Consider the following 23,332-nt stretch of genomic DNA (forward strand, 5'->3'; position numbering starts at 1 on the left):
TTTTTTGACGGACAGACAATCTAGGTCTAATTTCTCACCTTTAGTACTATCCTTGGATTATAAGCTTTCATTTGACACCTCACTTGTCATTCTACCTAGTATATTGACGGAGCAGTAAACGTTCTTATTCTATTATGCTTGTAGGTACATTTAACATTGGTTGAAATTATGAAAGAAATGGCATGGCAACACTGTGCCGCACAAACATAAGATTCAGCTGTGCCTTACATAGGGTGCACTAATAGCCAATATGTCCAAAAATCTATCTATATAAACGTGTGGGTCAGCACTGCCGACCCTGACCGGCCGCCACTGACCCATATTACAGTATCCTGACTTTTCCCGTCCTTTCAACCTCACTACAGATGCAAGTAATTTTGCACTAGGAGCCGTACTTAGTCAAGGAAAGTTTGGATCCGATTTGCCGATTGCTTATGCAAGCAGAACCTTGAACGATTCGGAAATAAATTACTCAACTTTTGAGAAAGAGTTACTGGCGATAGTATGGGCTGTCAAATATTTTCGCCCATATTTATTTGGACGACGTTTTACTATTATTACTGATCATAAACCACTGGGGAAGTATGGAGAGCATTGGGAGAGACAGGAACAAGGTGGCTAGCAGGTCTATTTAATAGAATTATGGAAGTTGGACAAATGCCAGACGAATGGAGAAGCAGTATACTGGTACCTGTTTACAAAAACAAGGGAGATATACAACAATGTACAAACTACAGGGCTATAAAACTGCTTAGCCACACCATGAAAATATGGGAAAGAGTAATTGATAGACGGATACGTGAAGAGACCGAAATATCCGAGAATCAATTTGGCTTTATGCAGGGTAGATCAACAACAGATGCAATTTTCACTATAAGGCAGTTGATGGAAAAATACAGGAGTAAAGAAACAAACGCTCATATGGTATTCATTGATCTTGAGAAAGCATATGATAGAGTTCCTCGAGAGATTCTGTGGTGGGCACTCAATAAGAAAGGAGTCCCTGGTGAATATGTAAAGATTGTGAGGGATATGTATGAGGGAGTAACGACTAGTGTTAGGACAGGTGTGGGAGAGACTGATAAATTTCATGTGAAAGTAGGATTGCATCAAGGTTCTGTGCTTAGTCCGTATTTATTCTCATTAGTTTTGGACCAGATAACAGCGAAAATACAGGGTAACATTCCATGGTGCTTAATGTATGCTGATGATGTCGTGTTAGTAGGAAATAGTGAAAGAGACTTAGAACAAAAACTGGAACAGTGGAGACAAGCTCTGGAGGAAAAAGGTTTAAAACTTAGTAGGACAAAAACAGAGTATTTGGAATGTTCATTTAAAGATGGAGCTACTACAAATAAAATGGTATCTTTGGATGGTGAAATGATTGTAAAAAGCAATAGTTTTAAGTACCTAGGATCGGTATTACAGAGTAATGGAGAAATAGATGGAGATGCATGCAGTAGAATTAGGGCTGGATGGATGAAGTGGAAAGAAGCGAGTGGTGTGTTGTGTGACAGAAAAATTCCAATGAAGCTGAAGGGAAAATTCTATAAAACAGCCATAAGACCAGCTATGATGTACGGAACTGAATGTTGGGCAGTGAAAAAGAAAGAGGAACAGCGAATGCATGTGGCGGAAATGAGAATGCTTAGATGGATGAGTGGAGTGACAAAGAAGGATAAAATTAGAAATGAGTATATTAGGGGAAGTCTAGGTGTGGCACCAATTGATGCCAAAATGAGAGAGCATAGGTTAAGATGGTTTGGTCATGTTCAACGTCGAGACGTTAACCACCCAATACGAAGAATAGCTGAAGTGCAGATTCCTGGAAGGAGTAGGAGAGGAAGACCAAAGAAGACCTGGGGGGAGACGATAAGGCAGGACATGTTGGTAAAGGGGATTAACATTGATATGGCCCAAGATAGAATTGTGTGGAGAAATGCAATTAGGGAAGCCGACCCCGCATAGGGATAAGGCAAAGAGAATGATGATGACTGATCATAAACCACTACAGTGGTTATTTTCACTAGTAATACCACTAGAGGTCAAATTATTTCCGGAAATTTTTTTGAGATCATGAATATTTTGAAAATTTCCCGAGTCGCAGACGAGGGAAATTTTCTAAAAATATTCATGATCAAAAAAAAATTTCCGGATATTAATTTGACTTCGCGTGGTATTCGGTAAGAAAATTCCACACCAAATTTGCATTTGAAAATCCAAAGCTGCATGAACAGATTAATAGCGCGCCATAGGTTTGTCAGCAATTATTTAGGCTTTCAAATTCGTAATTTCTACTCATTGTAGTTGCATGGGAATACCATTTCAAGATAGAAAATAGTATATTCTTCAATTTTACATAAGTTTTGAGTAACTACAAGTGATAGAAAATGAATCAAAACTAAATTATGTAAACAAATAAAAACCAGTCTGTCAAAAATGTTCTGTTATTGTAAACGTCAAAAAATTTCCACTATAATTCGCTGTTGGGTACCCCACGAGCAAAAAATTTTCGATAAAATACCTCCGTTGCCATGGTGATCTGTCAAAATAACGTATTTTGATTGGTTCAAAATTACAGGTGTGGAATTTTCTTTGAAAGACCCCAGCTCCAAACTTGTAAGATGGCGTCTGAAACTAGAAGATATGATTACGAAACTATTTATAAAAAAGGATCTTTAAACACAAATTGCGATATATTATCCAGAATAGAACTAAACGTCAATGAAACAAAAAATTTGGAAAACTCAAAAAATATTTTTGAATATATGGAAACACTAAACGAACAAGCTCAAAAAGATATTCCCAACGAACCAGAAACAGAATCACTAATTGTTGAAATATATGAAGAGAATAGACAAGAAGAAGAACCTTATGACGGCGAGACGATACATACCAATATAGAAAACCCTATTCCCGGAATTCCTATTTCCGAAAGTCCTGTAAACACGGGAATTAACCAAATTTTTATCTCAGAAGTCAATTTTAATCCTGCTAAACCCACTATAATTAAAATATTTGACAAAAGACAAAGATTTCTTGTCCAGCTTTCAAAAAATAATTTTGAGCGTGACGTGATTGATTTTATTAAAGGATATACCGTACCCAAATTAAAATATCGATGTTCCTATAAACGAAATTAAGGAAATAATTCAAAACTATCATGAAGGCAAGCAAAATCATCGAGGTTTAAATGAAACAGATAGCCGAATTAAATCATTATATTATTGGCCCAATCAAAGAGCCTCCATACAAACTTATATATATATATATATATATATATATATATATATATATATATATATATATATATATATATATATATATATATATCAATCGGTTTTAAAACGTCTTGCGACGTTGTCCGATGCCTAATTTCCATGACACTCTATCATCCCATTGGCCCTCTCTAAGATCTCTTGCGCTCATCGCCTTCGTTACTCCCTCTCTCCAAGATTTCTTGGGTCTTCCTCTCTTTCTGCGGTTTGGTGGTACCCATTGCATAATTATTTTAGGGAGTCTTGAGTTATCCATCCTCTGGACGTGTCCGTACCATATCAGCTGTTTTCTTTCTATGTCTGTTGTTAGAGAGCCGTCCACCCCCATTCGCTGTCTTATCTCATCATTACGTATTCTCTCTCTGCGTGACACTCCTACTGATCTTCTAAAAGCGTCCATTTCTACTGCCTCCAGTTTTCTTCTGTTGTTTTCGGTTATCCGCCAAGTTTCTGCTCCGTACAATAGACTGCTTTTAATAAGAGATTCGTAGATATTGTGTTTTCTTCTTTTTCCTATTTCATGATTCCACAGTACGCTGTTTAGACAACCTATTGTTTTTCTGGATTGTGTTATTCTTCTCTTTATTTCTTCATCATCTTTCCCCGTTGTGTCAAAAACGATTCCCAGATATGTGTAATGGTCGCAGGGCATGATGATTTCATTATTTTCTAAAGTGATGTTCGATAGTTCGGTACCTATTGGCAGGTATTTTGTTTTTTCTGTATTAATTTCTAGTCCCCACTTTCTATATTCTTCTTGTAATTTCCTTGCCATGTACTCTAAATCATCTTTATCGTTTGCTATAACAACCTGGTCATCAGCAAACTGCAATGTATATAAGCAAATCTCTCCAAGGTCTACGCCCATGCCTCTGCATTTTCGTTTCCACTCTTTCAATGCTTTTGCAACATATATTTTAAATAAGGTCGGTGATACACAACACCCCTGACGTAGACCTTTATTAACCAGGAAGCTTTGCGATAATCTGTTTCCAGTTTTTATTTGTGATGTTGACCCTTCATACAAATTTCTTAAGGCTTTTATTAAGGTGACACTAATATTCGTCTGTCGTAACACGTTCCAGAGTTTGTTTACAGGAACTGTATCGTACGCCTTCTGCAAGTCAATAAACATGAGGTGGGTTTCTTGATTTGTGCTTAATTTTTTTTCTATTAGTTGTTTGAGGCAGAAGATATTATCAGTACAGCTTCTTCCTGTTCGAAAACCGGATTGTTCTTCTTCCTCTTGGTCTTTGTACTCCTTCTCAATGCGGTCTCTAATTATTCGTCCATACAAACGGCTGAATGTACTAGTCACTGATATCCCTCTATAGTTTTCACATTTAAGCTTATCTCCTTTCTTATGAATCGACGAAATATAAGCAATTTTCCACTCGTCGGGTACGGGAGAACCATTTATAAATTGATTTATGCACCAAGTGATGGTTTCAAACAATTTTTGTGATCCACATTTTATTAGTTCGGCTGGGATATCCCCTGGTCCTGGAGACCTACCGTTTTTCAGTTCTTTTATAGCTTTTCTAATTTCTGTCACTTGTATTGTTATATCTTCTCCTTCAATGTTAACCTCTGTTGGTGATTGAGTTAAGTATTCGTCCCTATTTTCTGTCAGTAGTTCCCCATAGTACTTTTCCCATTTTTGTGTGGATATTAATTGAATGTTTGTGCTCTTCCTTTCGTTAGTTCTTATTTTATTGAGGAACTTCCATGTTTCTGTACATTTTCTGCCTCCCAGGTAGGTATTCATTTCCTGGCACTTCTTATCCCACATTTCTCTTTTTGCTTTTACTGTTGTTCTTCTTGTTATTCTTTTGAGTTCCAGGTATTCATCTCTATCTTTTTGTTGTTTACTGCTCAGCCATCTGATATACGCTTGCTTGTTCTCTTCTACGAGTGCTTCTATTTCTTTGTTCCACCATAGTTTTTCACTTTGTCTTTGAGTGTTAAAGCCGAGTGCTTCTTCTGCAGCTTTTTTAACGCTAACGACTACGTTTCTATATACCTCCTCTACTGTTGATGTTTCTGTTATATTCATTAGTTTGCCATCCAGTCTTTGTTGATATAGTATTCTTGTACTCTCTTGGGTCAAACTATCCAAATTATAACTTCTTTTTTCCAAAGTTTCTTCTTGTTGGGGTTGACAATTTGTTTGATTATGTGTTATTTTATATCTAAATGGACAGGTTACTTTTGATTTTACGACATAATGATCTGAACCACATGTTATTCCTCTGTATGCTCTTGTGTCCTGTACTTGCATATTAGTATTTTGTTTTATGATGACATAGTCTATAATTGATTTTAAATTTCTTGTAGTTTGGATCCAGGTGTACTTGTGTACATCTCTATGTTTAAAAAATCCATTGGTTATTTTTAATTGATGGTTTTCACATATTTCAATTAGCCTCTCACCATTATCATTCTGGTTTATTTCTCCGTAGGGACCTACCACCTTATTATCTACTTTACGACCTACTCTACTGTTCAGGTCTCCCATAACTATCAATTCTCTTCTATTTCCAATTTTCGTAATTTCGTCGTTAACTTTAGCAAAGAACTCATCTTTGTTTGTGTAAGGTTCATCATCACTGATTGCATAAATCCCAAGTATTGTAATAGGTTTTTCTTTTATCGTTATGTTTACTCTTATTATATTTTCGTCTATTGCTTCAAAGTCAGTGATTTTATGTTTATGTTTTTTGTGTATTAGAACGGATACTCCTCTTTTCGCTCTCTCGTGTTTTGAAACTCCGCTGAATATATGTACATAATTGTTTACTTTTTCTATACCTATTCCTTTCTTCTTTGTTTCGGTTAAGACAACTATATCCATATCTAGTTTTTTAATTTCTTCAGTTATTTCTTCCATCTTTCCGCTGATACTCTGCACATTCCAGGTGCCAATGTTCATAATCCTTTTCCGTCGCCGAAGTCGTTTATTATTTAATCCGTCCGAGATTCCGAAGCAATCTTTAGGCTTTTTGGTATTTTTCTAATTTTTACAAGTGACAGGGAACCGGCCTGACGTCTTAACCCCCTACCTGGAGGACCGGGTAATTTGTAATCAAGGTTTTGTTCCTTTAGATTGGTTGTCTTACAGGACTAAAGAGCCCAATCTGCTCCTTTTCTTTCGCCGTCGATGTTTCTTCGTCAACCAGAATCCACAACCGCCCATTTTAGATCCGATTCTGCAGTGGTATGCCGAAAAAACAGGCCTGCCACTTCCGCCATTGACGCCGAACCGAAGATCCTCTTCTACGCCGTCTCCGCCGTTGTGGTCTTCACCCGTATCCCTGGGCAGGGGTCCGCGTTATACCCCACAGAACTGGGTCCCTACCTGAACTTCGCCACCTGTTCACTCCGGCCTACTGAAGTGAGAGGTGCCCACCCCCGCGACATGGACGCGTCAGGTAGGAATTACCCATGTGAGTGTTAGAGAAGATGGCTCTAACACTAAATGGGCCGAGTTAATGAACATGTGTGATCCCATGCTCAAAGGCAAACAAACTTATATTAACGAAAGCGAAATATGCCAAATAACAAAATATGATAGAACTCCTATAAAGCAAACATTTAACATTACTCCTACAGCAATTAAGCCTTTTCAGATTTTACATTTAGATTCCATAACACTTGAAAATACCAAATTTCTAACGATAGAAGATTCCTTCTCCAAATATGCCCAACTTTACAAACTTAATTCTGTCCAAGGCATCGAAGTAGCTAACGCTTTGATTAGATATTTCACCCATCATTGTTTTCCAGAACAAATCACAACGACTTATTAGCATTACACAAGGTAAAAATTAACTTTATCTCCTCCCAGCATCCATAATCAAACGGTATAGCTGAAAGATTTCACTCAACTATTATAGAACATATCAGATTGCTAAATAATCAAAATGAGTATAAAACCGACCCAATCGAACAAAAAGTAAATTATGCATTATTAGCATACAACAGTAGTATTCACTCAGTAACAAAAATGAAACCCTATGAACTAGTTACGGGACATTTAGACAATAACTCCCCATTCAATATTGACCTAGAGCAACAATAAATTAATAATTATATCTCTAATCATAAAGATAAAATGAAATTACTTTATTCTAGTATTAACGAAAAAATTCAACAAAATAAAGCGATAACTATAAACAAAGCAAATGAAACACGGGAAGAATTACCACAAAAAATTTCTACCGAAGTATTTGTGCGAAATAAATAAATAAAAGGCAAAACTAAAAATAAATATGACAAGGAAAAATTAAATCCGTAGATAAAGATAAGAAAACAGCAAAAATTATCAAGCGACATAAAAATACTACCGAAAACATTCACCTTTCAAATGTAAAACGACCTAAACGGAAAACTTATATTTTTCCAAGTTTGTCACAATCAACACAAGAATAAAGAATTATTCCAATAAATAAAGAATCTGCAAACTCCTTATCTCTAGTCATATGTTTGTATATTTTTAATTGTAGAGTAACATTGTAATTAAAGCCACTGGTAATTAAATATGATAACTTGAGTATAATTTCAGTATAGTAAAAAATTAACATTTTTCTAAAAGGTAATTTCGTTGTATCAGGGACGTACAATTACATTTATTATTTATTCACTATATCAAAAATAGCCTACAAAAGAATAAACAAAAAAATATCTTTATTTTATAAAACACAATCACCTTTTAAGTAAAATACGAAAATATATTAGATTTTGAGTCCATTTTGGAAATCACTTGTAAAACAGAGAAAAATAAAATTACCTTTTCTTACTTATTCTAATTTCTAATTGTAACTTATTTTCTAACAATCCCTATCAGTTTTGAGAACATCTTCGATTTTTACTAATCCCCTTACTAATAATAATTATTACCTATCCTCATAAAAAATGAGTCAGAATTTGTAGTAATAAAACATAATATAAGATATTTTCTGAAATATAAAAATTCATTAATACCTCTCAACGACATTTGCACCACCCATGGTAAAATGTCCTAGTATCCAAGCGAAGAACAAAATTTGGTCTCCAAAACAACCAAAAACTATCCAAGGCAACCACATCGAAATCATACCAGAGATGAACCAATTTTTGGCCGTAATTCCTATGAAGAAAAAACTAATTTTCAAATTTTCCGAAGAAGTACAAATTAAAACACTGACAGGCATCTTCCTGATCAAAATACTCAGTGTACTATCCTTTTCAAAAACCAAGAACTAGTATGTATTCCGAAAGCGAACTTTTGGACAGCCAATATTAATTTCAGAGCCGCTATTAAACTTCAGACAGTTAAAATTATTGCAACTATGAAAATACACAGTACATAGGGAAAATTACAGATCCAACATTTGGACCATCGTACCTACTATATCTTACCAACATATTAACAATAATCTACATTGCCTATAAGAAAAGAAACAAAAAGAAGAGAAAAGAAAAAAAAGAAGAAGTCAAACATACTGATCCTGTTGATTCCAGTTCAAAATTTTCTCATTCCACAACAGGCCTCATTTTAGGGGAAGAGGAGTAATAGAGAGACGCCTATGGATTTCCAGCTTAGAAGTGATGACATGGTACTTTGACTTTGAACTCATGAGTGCTGACGCTATATGAAATCGTGTGAACTGTTATATTGCATTTTTCATAATGTTTAATTAAAATTGTATTCTTAGTCATAGTCAGTCTAGATTCTGCTTTTATTTTAACTAGTTGTTTTAGCTCTAATAAAGTTTTTTAAAAAGTCTTTCGGTATTCCCAAATATTAGTTTGATGAACTACATATTATCTTAACTTTGTTTATTCTTATTATGTTTAAAATTGTGTTCTAACAGTTTAAATTAACTGAAATAATAGTTTTTCATACAAGGTTGTCAACAACAGATAACAATTAACATATATAACCAATCAAAGATTTAAATAAATTTTACAGATATTTAAAATAAAGAGGAATAAATAAAACAGTGTAAATTACAGTACAGTCTACTATAATATAAACTTTGTATATTATATTACTTATGAATTACATTATTTGCATGTATCTGATTTGCTTCTTTTCTTTTCTTGACATATCTTTCATGTCTACGTTTTATTTCCAGAATTTCCTTCATCTCTTCCTTATCTTCATCCTAAATATAATACAAAATATTTATTAAAATATCTATTATATTATATGCAATATACATACATATTGTACCTACAGTATGAACGTTTGCAAGAAAAACAAAATTTGTTTAATTTATTAATGTTTTATATTTTAATAACAATTTCCCGAGTGGAAGTCGAAACGTAGAATAAATTTAATTTCTAACTAATATTGTGGCTTATTCCCAATTATAATAGTAAATTTAAACTGGAGTATTAGAATAGTATATTACTTTATGAGGCGGAGAAGCATGACTTTTCTTGACGCTCCCGGTATTACGCGCCGAACGAAGTGAGGCGCGTAATAGAGGGCAAGTCAAGAAAAGTCGCTTCTTTGCCGAATAAAGTATACTATTTTTTCTTCAAACGTAGCAATTTTCGACCATAAATAGTACAATTCATACGCTATTTTTACTCGAAATTAACTGTGACAACTATCAAAGTCGTCTAGATGTTAGAAATTAAAATAATTAAGTCGTCGGAATGATTGCTGAAAGTTGTGCTCGACCATCAGTATCATCAACAATTACCAATGCGTATCAAGAGTCGGGAACATTTTTGCACGGTTTCAACTTTGAAAATGCCTCATTAACTAATTGTACTTTTAATATTACTATAAATAAAAATGATGTTTAATTGTTGTTAATGACATTTGTATTGTTGCTTTGTGACATGTTTCATATTGTTGCCATGACAACATTTTTCCCTCCGCCGTAAAGAAATGGGAAAAAAAAACTGCTGCCGGCGGAGACATCAAACTTTGACAGGATCAAGTTAGATAAGTAATGTCATCATTATTTGACGTTTGAAGAAAAAATATATTACAACTTAATCTACTCTAAACTACTATTTAAAAAACAAAAAAGAATATAATTACCGACTGATTTAACCGCAGAACTAAAGCCTGTTTTCCATCAGACATTGGTTGTGAGTAAACCATTAGCTGACGATGCCTCTCTGGAGGGCTTACACCTCTTTCAACCACAAGTACAATTCTAGCCCACTGAAAATGGGTTAACATGTAAAGTTTCAGAAAAAATATGTTTTTCAATTAATCATAATATTACTTATCGCTTAAATATAAATTTTTTTTGACTCTATTTTTTTACAGTATTCAACTGCTGAGGCTAGGTAATTTAATGGAATAAATAATTGTTTTTAAAATCATCTTAACTAATATTTTATTGATATATTCGCCTGAATATTTGCTAAAATTGTTCATGGTGTTTTATTTGACAAGTTGTAAAACATTAATAAATGTCATTAATGTCACTTAATGTTAATTTTTGCATGGCAACGAAGGGCATCTGACGTAATAATTAACGACGGGAAATTATCGAAAAAAATTCCTGCTGCAATTTTTTTTCTTGTAAGTTTTTATTGGCCAGAATCTCTATGAATGAAATAATCATCGTCATTCTATTTGCCATTATCCCTAATTGTATTTCTCCATAAGTTTTTAGCTTGGGTCATATCAACACCAATCCGCTTTACCGATATGTCCTGCCTAAACGTCTTCCCCAGATCTTCTTTGGTCTTCCTCTCATGCTTCTTTGAGGAACCAGCAGTTCAGCTATTCCTATTTAAAAAATTACAACGTAAAAAAATAAACCAAGGAGCTACTATGATTTAAAATGGAAAACGATGTAACATAATGCAGTTAATTATATTAATATTCTAATAAAATTCATACCTGTCTTTGCCACTCGTTTCTTGTTTCTGCTATCTTCTGGTAAGTATTTCCCATCATGGCTATTAACATGTTTATTAATAAAATAGCAACGATTGCCATAAATATTACAAAAAGAATCTGAAACAGAATAACCTCCATCTATAAAAATCAATGTAGCTGTTTGTAATGATATATAATATAAAATTAATAACGTAGAATATTAACAAAGCAAAATAAAAAGTATAGTATAATACATTTATATATTTTTATTTTATATTTCTCATGAAATTAATATTATCAGTTTTACATATTCTACGATTATATCAACCAAGATCTAAATATTGTCTTTTTTATGAGTTGCATTTTAATGTGCACGTTCATTTTTTATATCAATCCAGACTCAGGCAATAACGGATCTTATAAAATATTTTTCTATGGATGCTATACAATGTGCAACTTCTCTCACTACTTATTACAATACATTCAAAACGAGAAATATTTTTTCTCACGGGTTCTCCGTCCGTTTTCCATACATATGATCGCCGTTTCCATGGTAACATGCACAATACAAACACAATTATTATTGGTAAACAAAATGTGTTGAAGCAAAACTTACTAGGAATTGCCTTTTAAAACTGTTCAAATATAACTGTTAATTATAATTTTAAATAAATAAAGTATATAAATATTAAGAATATTAAATAACTACATATATAGGTGTATATGTATTTTATTTCAATTTAGGCATATAATATACCTAAAAGCACCTAAATTATTTAATTTTGAAGTTTGAACTCTTGACAAAAACGCATCCATAGAAATAGTACAGTGTACAACACGTGATAAAGTGACATATTGCTTGCTTGATTTGCGGCACGAGGCGAGAAATATGTCTTTTTTCTCACTTGTTGTACAATATACTATAATCTGTACAAAAAACACTTCAAAAGTGTTTTAAGTGAGAAAAAAATCTAATAGGCTAAGATTCGATGCTCACGGTGGCCATTCTATGGGTGCAGTCGTCCAATCCATCGTCCGGGAAAAACTGTTTAGATGCTGTTCTTGAGAAAATTTTGTGAATGATTTGAGGATGAGTTGAACGACGTAGACCCATAGAATGGCCAGTGTAATCACCGAATCTTTCCCTATTAATTTTTTGTCTCAATGAAAGAAATGGCGGTATCCGGTTGCCTTCAACATGGGGACTTCTCCACAAGTACAATAACACACAGTCCTCTCCGTCTACCAATCCAGATTCCGTCAAGAACCAACGCCAACCCAAACGCAACGTTATCATCGACAGGGCCACGTTTAGGTCAATTGACGCCCTAGGCAATTCTCTAGTAGCCGCCCTTCAACCATGTACTATTTTTGCGAAAAAAAATTGCAGAAATTTGCAAAAACACTAAAAATGGATTTAAACTACGATGTGTATATACCTATAACAGAAAAATTGTCATTCCAGTTCGATCACATGGGAGACTTCTTTTCAAAAAAGACTATTCAAAAAAATTTTTTTTTCTTGACAAAATCGACAAATTAATTGAACTTGTTCTTGCGTCATACTTGATGAGAAATTATTTTTAATTCTTGACATTTTCGAAAATGACCTTTCCGCGGACACGTTGGCACCTGGGATACACAAGTAAATGTGCAAAGCAATGTCAAAATTAGGGAAAATATCTTTCAATCCACTTAGTGCAGTCACTGAAGGTTTTCACCTCCGATATCGTTGAACCTCCATCAATTTTCATGAAAATTGGTGAGTAGTTAGAGGATACCTCAAGGAACAAAGTTGACATGATGCCAACTTGCTCTTTTACCGTGGTGGTGAATGCCACCCCTTCTCGAGGATGAAAATTATTTTTTTTAATAATTTTTTAAATCAATAGAGAGACAAATTCTAAGCAAAATTTGTTATATAAAGTTATTAATATAAATCAATACTTATTGAGTTATTAAAAATAAAATATTTTATTTTTTCGTAAAAAAATGCATATTTTAAAGCTGTTTTTCACGTAGAACTCAATAACTATAAGCTTTTACAAAAAAGTTATTATCAAAATTGAAGATAATAAAAAGTTGAATACACTCCTTTCTGAAAGAACTAAACTAATGTTAATTCAAAGTGAGTTATCGTTAATTGAATGTATATTTTTTTCGATGAGTACTCAAATTTAAGTATTCAAGCTTAAATAACGGGAAAAATATGCATTTTATAAAATATACCTACTAAACACTACTAAACTACTAAAGTACTTCGGAGTACCTATCAAATGAGCTCCAGTAGAAGTCAGTATCATCACAATTAAGCAAGTTATGATGAAAATAAGAGAACCCTTTAGAACTTTTTAGGAAAAAGTGAAAAATAAAACATACGCCATTTCCAAAAAAAAATTAAAATTTATAGTAGTCCTTAGAAGAATTTCTTTATATTAGCATAATTAATGATTTCAACAATTTTGACTGGTTTAGAATGCATATTATTAAAAAAAAGATATAATTTAAAAAAATCAGAATTTTTAAAATTATCGTAATTTTCATTTTTTTTGATAATAACTCCAAAAATATTCAATATACGTAAAAATTGATATATGTATAACCAAATTTTAGTTTTATCTATATCAAATATTTTAAATTTATATAACTATATAAAACTATAGGGTATATAACTATAGGGTAAAGAATAACCGAGATAGAAACGTTTAAAGCTTAAATTTTGCTGCAAGAACCATGTAACCGGGGCCATTTAACCTTTTATTTTTAAAAAAGTAAGGGGTTTAAAAGATTAAATTCAACATGGTTTATTAGTCAATAAAATTAACTTTCAAATGATGTTAAGGCAAACCTAATATCGTAAAAATTAAAGGAGTTATTTAAAAAAAAAACAATAACTTTTTTGGAAAAATTCTTAAAAGATAAATTTTGAAAATATTTGGTGCATAAATTTTAATGCTATCAATTTGTTCGGGGGCTCATTTGATAGATATTTCTAAGTACTTTGACAAATTAATGTTTAATATGGTTATGTTATAAAATGCATCTTTTCCCGTTATTTAAGCTTGAATACCTACTTAGATTTGGGTACTCGCCGAAAAAAAATATGCATTCAATTACCTATAAATCACTTTTAGTTACCATTAAAAGGTCTTTTCAGTAAGGAGTTTATTTCATTTTTTTAGATTTAATTTTGGTAGTAATAAACTTTTTGTAAAATCTTATAGTTTTTAAGTTATTTATGAAAAATCGGTTAAAAACATGCATTTTTTCACAAAAAATTAAAATCTGATCTTTAATAACTCAAAAAGTTTTGATTTATTTTAATAACTTTATGTAACAAATTTTGCTTAGAATTTGCCTCTATATCGAATTCTGGGGATATTTTTAATAAAATAATTTTCACTGACGAGAAGGGGTGGCCTCCACCCCCAGGGTAAAAGCGCAAGTTGACACCATGTCACCTTTGTTTCTTGAGGTATCCTCTAACTACTCACCAATTTTCATGCAAATCGATGGAGGTTCAACGAAATCGGAGGTATTATAATAGCTCATATCCACCTTCAGTGACTGCACTAATATCTTTAGATTATGTCAATTGGTGATTTTATTGTGGTATCCAAATGCATTCCGAATGCATTCATGCATGAATAATGTATCTGGGTCGTCTTTACTTTGTACCGGATTTTCAGCTTCTTTAATAATTTCTTCATTGCTTAATTTTGGCAAATCTGTTAATAACACGAAAACGTTAATAAATAAGTCGATAAGATTCCAGACGTATATTCAGGTTTCTTATCAGAGTGTAGATTATAATATAGAATGTGTGGATTTTCATCTCATTACTAGCTGAAAAGTTTAGTTCATCATCGGCCCCCCCGTCAAATTGAATTTTTCTTTTTCTCTTTCTTATTTCTTTATATGTTTTATTTGGGCACACTTTTGTGGCTTTCTTGCGGTAAAGTAATTTGAAAGAGCTTTATACTCTTTAATGACAGAACCCAGATCCATAATTTTTCTATACAAATATTTTTTGTACAGTATTTGTGCCGCCCTCTCATAATGTGCCGCCCTAGGCAACTGCCTATATTGCCTAATGGATAAAGCAGCCCTGATCATCGATGGTATCAATAGACCGTCCACCGTTCCAAGGAGTACTTCGTAGTACACTGCACAGTTTACAAGTCTACAAGTGATCTGGAGGCTTAGGATATTGAGACCCCGGAAATTCTGATGGAGACTTTAGAGCGACATTCGAAAGTTTGCTGTACTCAAATTAGACGCGGACGGATACGTATGACTTATACCCTAACAAGTATTCGATAGAGTTAGATACAGTAAACGAATATGCAATTCAGGATCTTTCGTAGTCATCTGACATTCTGTCGGCGTGGTATACTTTTCTCATTCATAGTTTGATTTCCTCCGTGGTTATGTCTTTATTTTTACGCATCGTTAGACGAGGGCATTTAGCACAAAATAAATAAATTTTTAAATACAGCACATAGAGACTTGCAGATTTTTGCATTATGTTCAGGATGACGTCAGGAAAAAAGTCTACTATTCAAAAATGTTAAGTTCATGAAATGCATCCAAAATTGCATAAATATAAAAATAAAGTCAAAATCAGTATACTAAGGAACAAAATTTATTATTTGGGGGGTTTTTGGGTCACTGAGTACGATTACGCAATCAGAACTGACCCCCCAAATCACCTGGTGCCTAAGGTCAGTGCAAGAGACGTCATCTTCTGGAGTTTCGATGGTTTTCGGCATTAAATCGATGCAAACGAATTACTTACGGGTTTTAGGGGTCACTAAGTACTAATATGTCATCAGAATTGACCTACGGAGTACCTGGTGCCCAGGGTCGCTACTAAGGCACGTCATCTGGAGTTTCGAGGGATTATGGCACTAAATTGATGCAGCTGGACTATTCGGGGGGTTTTTGAGGTGATTAAACACGAATATGCCATCAGAACAGACCTCTGGATCACCTGGTGCCCAAGGTCACTGCAAGGGACGTCATCTTCTGGGCTTTCGAGGGCTTTCGGTATTAAATTGGTGCAAATGGATTACTCGGCGGTTTTTGAGGTTGCCAAACACGAATATGCCATCAGAATAGACTGCCGGATTACCTTGTGCCCAAGGTCACAGCAAGGGACGTTATCTTCTGGAGTTTCGAGTGCTTCCGGTATTAAATTGATGCAAACGGATTACTTACGGGTTTCTGGGGTCATCTTCTAGGGTTTCGAGGGTTTTCGGCATTTAATTGATGCAAATGGATTATGGAGGATTTTTGGGGTAATAAACACGAATATGCCATCAGAACCGACCCCCTGTGCATTTGAAGCTCAAGGTCACTGCAAGGGATGTCCTCTTCTAGAATTTTGAGGGATTTTGGCATTAAATTGAGAAAAATGGATTACTCGGGGGTTTTTGTGGTGTTAGACAGGAATATGCCATCAGAACAGACCACCGGATTACCAGGTGCCCAAGGTCACTGCAAGGTACGTCATCTTCTGGAGTTTCGACGGATTTCGGTATTAAATTGATGCAAACGGATTACTTACGGGTTTTTGGGATCTCTAAACACGAATATGCCATCATAATTGAACTTCGAAATACCTGGTGCCCGTATTTCCTGGTGCCGAAATACCTGGTATTTCCCGTAACCCCATTCTGGGGTTTAGAGGGGTATCGGCATTTAATGGATGCAAATGGATTTCTCGAGGGTTTTTGAGGTCGCTAAACACGAATATGGCATCACAAACAACCCCTGTGTACCTGGTGCCCAAAGTGACTACAAGGGACGTCATCTTCCGAAGTTTTAAGGAATTTCGGCATTAAATTGATGAAAATAAATTACTCATGGGTTTTTGAGATCGGTAAACACTAACATGCCATCAAAACAGACCATCGTAGAACTTGGTGCCCAGGGTCACTGCAAGGGGCGTCATCCACTAGGCGAGGTTTTCGGTACTATATTGATGCAAATAGATTACTTATAGGTTTTTGGGGATGCTGAACAAGAATACCCCATCAGAACAAACACCGGAGGACTTGGTGCCTAAGGCACGTCATCTTCTGGAGTTTCGAAAGTTTTAGGTACTCAATTGATGCAAACAGATTACGGGTTTTTGGGGTTGCTAAACACAAATACGCCATCAGAAGAGACTATCTGGGCCTAAGGCACGTTATCCCCTGGAGTTTCGAGGGTTTTCGGCATTAAATAGATTCAAACGGATTACTCATGGGTTTTTGGGGTTGCTGAAGACAAATACGCCGCCAAAACAAACACCGGAGCACCTGGTGCTTAAAGTATATCATCTTATGGAGTTTAAAAAAATTTTGGTACTAAATTCATGTAAACGAATTGCTCATGAGTTTTTGGGTTTACGGAATACGAACTCTACTATGTTGATCTATTTATTTTTTTTACATGAGTTTTATTATGCGTTGACATTATTAGTGATTACCGTAATCACTAGATACTCCAGAATTCCTCATGTAAGTCATATTTATGTTCAACAACCACAAAACCAAAAAGTAATCCATTTTTCATCAATTTAGTAATGGAAACTCTCGAAACTCCAAAAGATAACGAGCTTTAGGCACCAGGTGCTTCGGTGTCTGTTCTGATGGCGTTTTCGTGTTCAGGTACCTGAGAAACCCATGAGTAATCCGTTTTCATCAATTTAGTACCGAAAACACTCAAAACTCTAGAAGATGACCTGCTGTAAAACCAGATGCTGCGTGGGTTGGGTCTGATGGCATATTCATATTCAGCAACCCCAAAAACTTAAGAGTAATTCGCACTAATCTAGTACCGAAAACTATCGAAACTACAGAAGATAACGTGCCTTAGGCATCAGGTGCTCCGGTGTCTGTTCTAATGGCGTATTTATGTTCAGAAACCCCAAAATCCCATTAGTAATTGATTTGCATCAATTAAGTACCGAAAACCCTCGAAACTCCAGAAGATGACGTGCCCTAGCTACTAGGTGCGCTGGTGTCTGTTCTGATGACGCAATCGTGTTCAACAACGCCAAAATCGGATTAGTAAGTAATCCGTTTGCATCAATTGAATGCCGAAAACCCTCGGAACTACAGAAGATTACCTGCATTAGGCACCAGGTGCTCCGAGGGTGAGATCTGATGGTGCCTTCGCATTCAGCAACCCGAAAAACCTATGAGTAATCCGTTTGCATCAATTTAGTACCGAAGACTCTCGAAGCTCCAGAAGATGACGCCCCTAGCAATAACCTTGGGCACCAGGTTCTCCGGAATTCGGTTCTGATGGCATATTCGTATTTAGCTACCTCAAGAACCCCTCAGTAATCCATTTGCATCAATTTAATGCCGAAATTTCTCGAAACTCCAGAAGATGACGTCCCTTGCAGTGACCCTGGGCACCAGGTGTTCCGTGGGTCTGTTCTAATGGCATATTCGTATTTAGCGACCTCAAAAACTTCCCGAGTAATCCATTTACATCCATTTTATGCCGAAAACCCTCGAAACTCCAGAAGATGACGTGCCTTGGTAGCGACCCTGGACACCAGGTACTTCGGAGGTCAATTCTGATATCATATTCGTATTTAGCCACCCCTAAACTCCATGAGTAATCCGTTTGCATCGATTTATTGCCGAAAACCATCGAAACTCCAGAAGATGACATATCTTGCCGTGACCTTGGGCACCAGGTGATCCGGGGATCAGTTCTGATAGCGTAATCGTCACGCATTTAGCAGTGGCGACGCGTGACTTTTTCTAAAGTGTTACCAAACCAGATGTAAAAAAATCTTATTTAAAAAAAATTATTTTGAACCTCCCAAATATAAGTTTTTGTTTTCAATCCTGTGGGATAAAATTAAACAAATCACTATTCCCAAATTATATGTATGTTTTTTTTTCTCTGATTTCGGCTTTGGTTTAGAACTAGAACCTTTAGCCACGTAATTGTATAACTTATCACTAAGTCAGTGGCAGTGGAGTAATGTGTAGTGTGTGTGTTGAGTAAGTGTCTTGTTACTTTGCAAAGTCGACGTCATTATATGTATGTAATTATGTATAATATGTAACAGGTATAACAATAAATAATAAACAAACTAAAGATATTATTCTACCATAAAATTAACATAAAAAAATGAACAAGTAGGAAAAAGAATAGATTTTGAAAACTATTGTTTATGTTTTAATTCTTCCATTTTCAATAATATCATTTTTTTTTCTTCAAAATTATATATAAAAAAAATTTACAAGGAGATTAACTTTTCAAGTAGTTGATCAATTACGCAATACGCAACACTCTTCCATGTTTAAATGCACGCACACTGTAATCTGTAATAGGTACTAAACTAATGTTACCAATCCTCAAAACAGAGCCGTCGCTCCTTCAAAATTTTCAGAAACGAGCTAGTCCCGAGCGATAGCGAGGTTTCTCCTGCGTTACCACTGCCATTATTGGTAACAGCATATAATAACGTGCAATGGATTCACATTATATCTCGCCAATATTTTCGTGCGTCTAGTTGACTATTTACTGAATTAGGTACTATTAACAAATATTTCTGTTGGTAAAAAATATAAATGGAATTATTTCATAACAGTCATAAAATATTTATTGCAAGATTTTTAACTGTTACCAATGGTAACAGTGGTTACATGGACGCTTCGCCAGTGGCATTTAGTGACCCCAAAAACCCCCAAATAATAAATTTTGTTCCTTAGTATACTGATTTTGACTTTATTTTTATATTTATGCTATTTTGGATGCATTTTATGCACTTTACAGTGCAATTATGCATTTCCACCCATTTTTGAATACTAGACTTTTTTCCTGACGTCATCCTAAACATAAAAAAAAAACTACAAGTCTATAGGTGCTGTATTTATTTAAACATTTATTTATTCGGGTGTTTTTAGTGCTAAATGCACTGGTCTACGTTGATACCTTATTTAGAATTAATTATAATTTTTTGAGGATATGATCCGGTTCTTGTTGTGTTTAATTACACGAGTATTTACACTAAGTTTTTGTGTTCCTATGTTCACTAAACCACTACTGTAATAAATTTTATTAAAGGTTAATTAATGTAATGGAGTATATAATGGTTCTGTTTGATATTTAGAGTGATCTGGACTTTTTTTACCAACTTCATTAATTTGAAGATAGATTTGATTTTTTCCTGGTACTATGTAAGTACCTAATAATATTTTTAATATAGGTACTGTAAGAATTTACGACATTTGTAAGGCCATCTTCAGAGCTTCAGATTGAAAACGTGTCATTTACATAACGGAACCAAAAAATAGCTTTTTATTGATAGTTGTACTATTATTTTTTAGCGTTTTTTAGGCTTTCCAGTATATTTTAAGTTATTTGTTTCTCATTATGTAGGCATCTTCTTTAGTTTCTTTTATTATTTTATTTATTGACACGTGAAATAAAATTGGACTTAGACTGAACCTTAATATATTCTTATTTTAGAAATTGTTATAATAGGGGAGGAGAGTATGTAAAATTTGCAGTTACTCGAGCGCTTTGGGAACCTATGGGGTTGTGAAAAGTAGGTCCTAAAATTAAAAAAAGTTAAGTAAAGTTTTCCATTTTAGTGGGGACTTTCCATTATTTAATTTAATATTCCATTTTCAACAATCGTTTTTTCTGATTATAGTTATATAATTATCTATCCATAATTCGAAAAATGTCTCGAATAAAAGTTGCTTGTTTTTACATAAAGAATTTAAATCTGCAATAAAAATTGGGGCTCCTATTTAAGATTTTAATGTAATCCCCACCCCACCTCTGTGGGATCGTGTTTGGTGCCATTCGACAGATTTTTCAAAAATATTGAATACGCATATTTTGCAATTTTTCGATCTTACGTTCATTTCGCGAAATATCGCGGGGTTCGTATTTAAGTATTTCAAATTTAAAATTTACCCTCCACCCCTCTCCGCGGGGTGTCGTGTTTTATTATCATTCGATAGATTTTTGAAAAATATTGGAAACGTATTTTTTAGTTTTTCGATCTGACGTTCATTTTGCGAAATATTCGGTTTTTTTTGTGAAATTTTGTGACTCACCCTTTTCCTTACGCCTGCTCAAATCGTCAGATTTTTTAAATATACACTCTTTTGCATGTACTTACCTTATCTTAATCTGACGGTTTCGAGCTTTTCTAAGGATAGATGCTTTTTTCGGACCCCCCTTAACCAACTTCCCTGTATTAAGAACCAATATATGGTAGATGTACATTTACAGGGTACAAGGTTTCTTCCCATGTGATAATCTGACACGCTCGAGTAACTGCAAAAATCCCCGCTTGAGCTCCCCTACCATAATGATAATTAATGCCATCATCGTCCTACCTTGGCTTCATACTCATGCTCTGTCCTTGCGAAGGCATCATAGTAGTCTCCAAAGTTGGTTAAAGACATTAAAAACATAGCCATAATTGACTCCATAGGCGTGGATATTGGATTTGTAGCGGAATCATCAACATATTCTGGTGTCAATGGATTATCAAACGAAAGAAAAATTATGTAGTAAGCTAAAATGACAAAATTAATTTATTTACTATTATCTTCATTCATTTATCTTCGTTTGTACATTTTGTATATTTTTGTACATTTTGTGCAATATTTTGAAATAAAAATTGCTGTATTATTTAAATAACCTTCAATGTTTTAGAAAATATTAATTAAGATATTGTTCTTTACAATGTATTGACAAAAATGAAATTTTACAAAATTTAAATTTAATTAAAAAATGAATAACCATTTTCAATTCCGTTGCAAAACGAAAATACAGCCGAACCATATTCCAGTCCAATTAGAGAGTGCTGCAAGCACCTCTACCGGTTTCGAAACTTATTAGTCTCTCATCAGGAGGCACATATGCTGCTCTCCCTGATCCAACCAAAACAAACCCCAGCGTGCAGTCCCGAATTGCAACGAACGAAATGGCATAGATGCCCTAGCGGCAACTGCTAGCAAAAGACTAAGTTTTCACTCTAATGGCATACAGCATATCCCACCAGAATGAAAACAATGGGAACCTTCTCTGGTTACACCTCCGAGGCTTCTACAATTTGCAAGCCATACGGATGCTGAGACTAAGGAAGATGAGGGAATTCTACAATTTACAATTCACGTCCCATCTGCTCAGCGCGGTAAAGTTCCAACGAGACTGGTTCCCTTCATACTCCACACAGAGTAAATGTAAATAAAAAATGAATAACCATTTTCAATTCCGTTGCAAAACGAAAATACAGCCGAACCATATTCCAGTCCAATCAGAGAGTGCTGCAAGCACCTCTACCGGTTTCGAAACTTATTAGTCTCTCATCAGGAGGCACATATGCTGCTCTCCCTGATCCAACCAAAACAAACCCCAGCGTGCAGTCCCGAATTGCAACGAACGAAATGGCATAGATGCCCTAGCGGCAACTGCTAGCAAAAGACTAAGTTTTCACTCTAATGGCATACAGCATATCCCACCAGAATGAAAACAATGGGAACCTTCTCTGGTTACACCTCCGAGGCTTCTACAATTTGCAAGCCATACGGATGCTGAGACTAAGGAAGATGAGGGAATTCTACAATTTACAATTCACGTCGCATCTGCTCAGCGCGGTAAAGTTCCAACGAGACTGGTTCCCTTCATACTCCACACAGAGTAAATGTAAATAAAAAATGAATAACCATTTTCAATTCCGTTGCAAAACGAAAATACAGCCGAACCATATTCCAGTCCAATCAGAGAGTGCTGCAAGCACCTCTACCGGTTTCGAAACTTATTAGTCTCTCATCAGGAGGCACATATGCTGCTCTCCCTGATCCAACCCAAACAAACCCCAGCGTGCAGTCCCGAATTGCAACGAACGAAATGGCATAGATGCCCTAGCGGCAACTGCTAGCAAAAGACTAAGTTTTCACTCTAATAGCATACAGCATATCCCACCAGAATGAAAACAATGGGAACCTTCTCTGGTTACACCTCCGAGGCTTCTACAATTTGCAAGCCATACGGATGCTGAGACTAAGGAAGATGAGGGAATTCTACAATTTACAATTCACGTCCCATCTGCTCAGCGCGGTAAAGTTCCAACGAGAACTGTAACTGATTGTAAATTGTAGAATTCCCTCATCTTCCTTAGTCTCAGCATCCGTATGGCTTGCAAATTGTAGAAGCCTCGGAGGTGTAACCAGAGAAG

General features: G+C 34.9%; 1 protein-coding gene across 1 annotated transcript in view; it reads right to left on the reverse strand.

Moving 5' to 3' along the window:
* Positions 1 to 9,269: 9,269 nt before the first annotated feature.
* Positions 9,270 to 23,332, reverse strand: part of LOC126892033 (uncharacterized) — a 30,409-nt gene continuing 16,346 nt past the window's right edge. Inside the window, exons 3-6 of the mRNA XM_050661454.1 lie at positions 21,486 to 21,667; positions 11,137 to 11,253; positions 10,321 to 10,446; positions 9,270 to 9,427 (exon numbers count right to left, since the gene is read on the reverse strand). Of these exons, the coding sequence (XP_050517411.1) occupies positions 9,311 to 9,427; positions 10,321 to 10,446; positions 11,137 to 11,253; positions 21,486 to 21,667 (542 nt within the window). The 3' untranslated portion in view covers positions 9,270 to 9,310. The remainder of the gene's footprint in view (positions 9,428 to 10,320; positions 10,447 to 11,136; positions 11,254 to 21,485; positions 21,668 to 23,332) is intronic.

This window comes from Diabrotica virgifera, chromosome 1 (assembly GCF_917563875.1).
Source record: "Diabrotica virgifera virgifera chromosome 1, PGI_DIABVI_V3a".
Lineage (NCBI taxonomy): Eukaryota > Metazoa > Arthropoda > Insecta > Coleoptera > Chrysomelidae > Diabrotica > Diabrotica virgifera.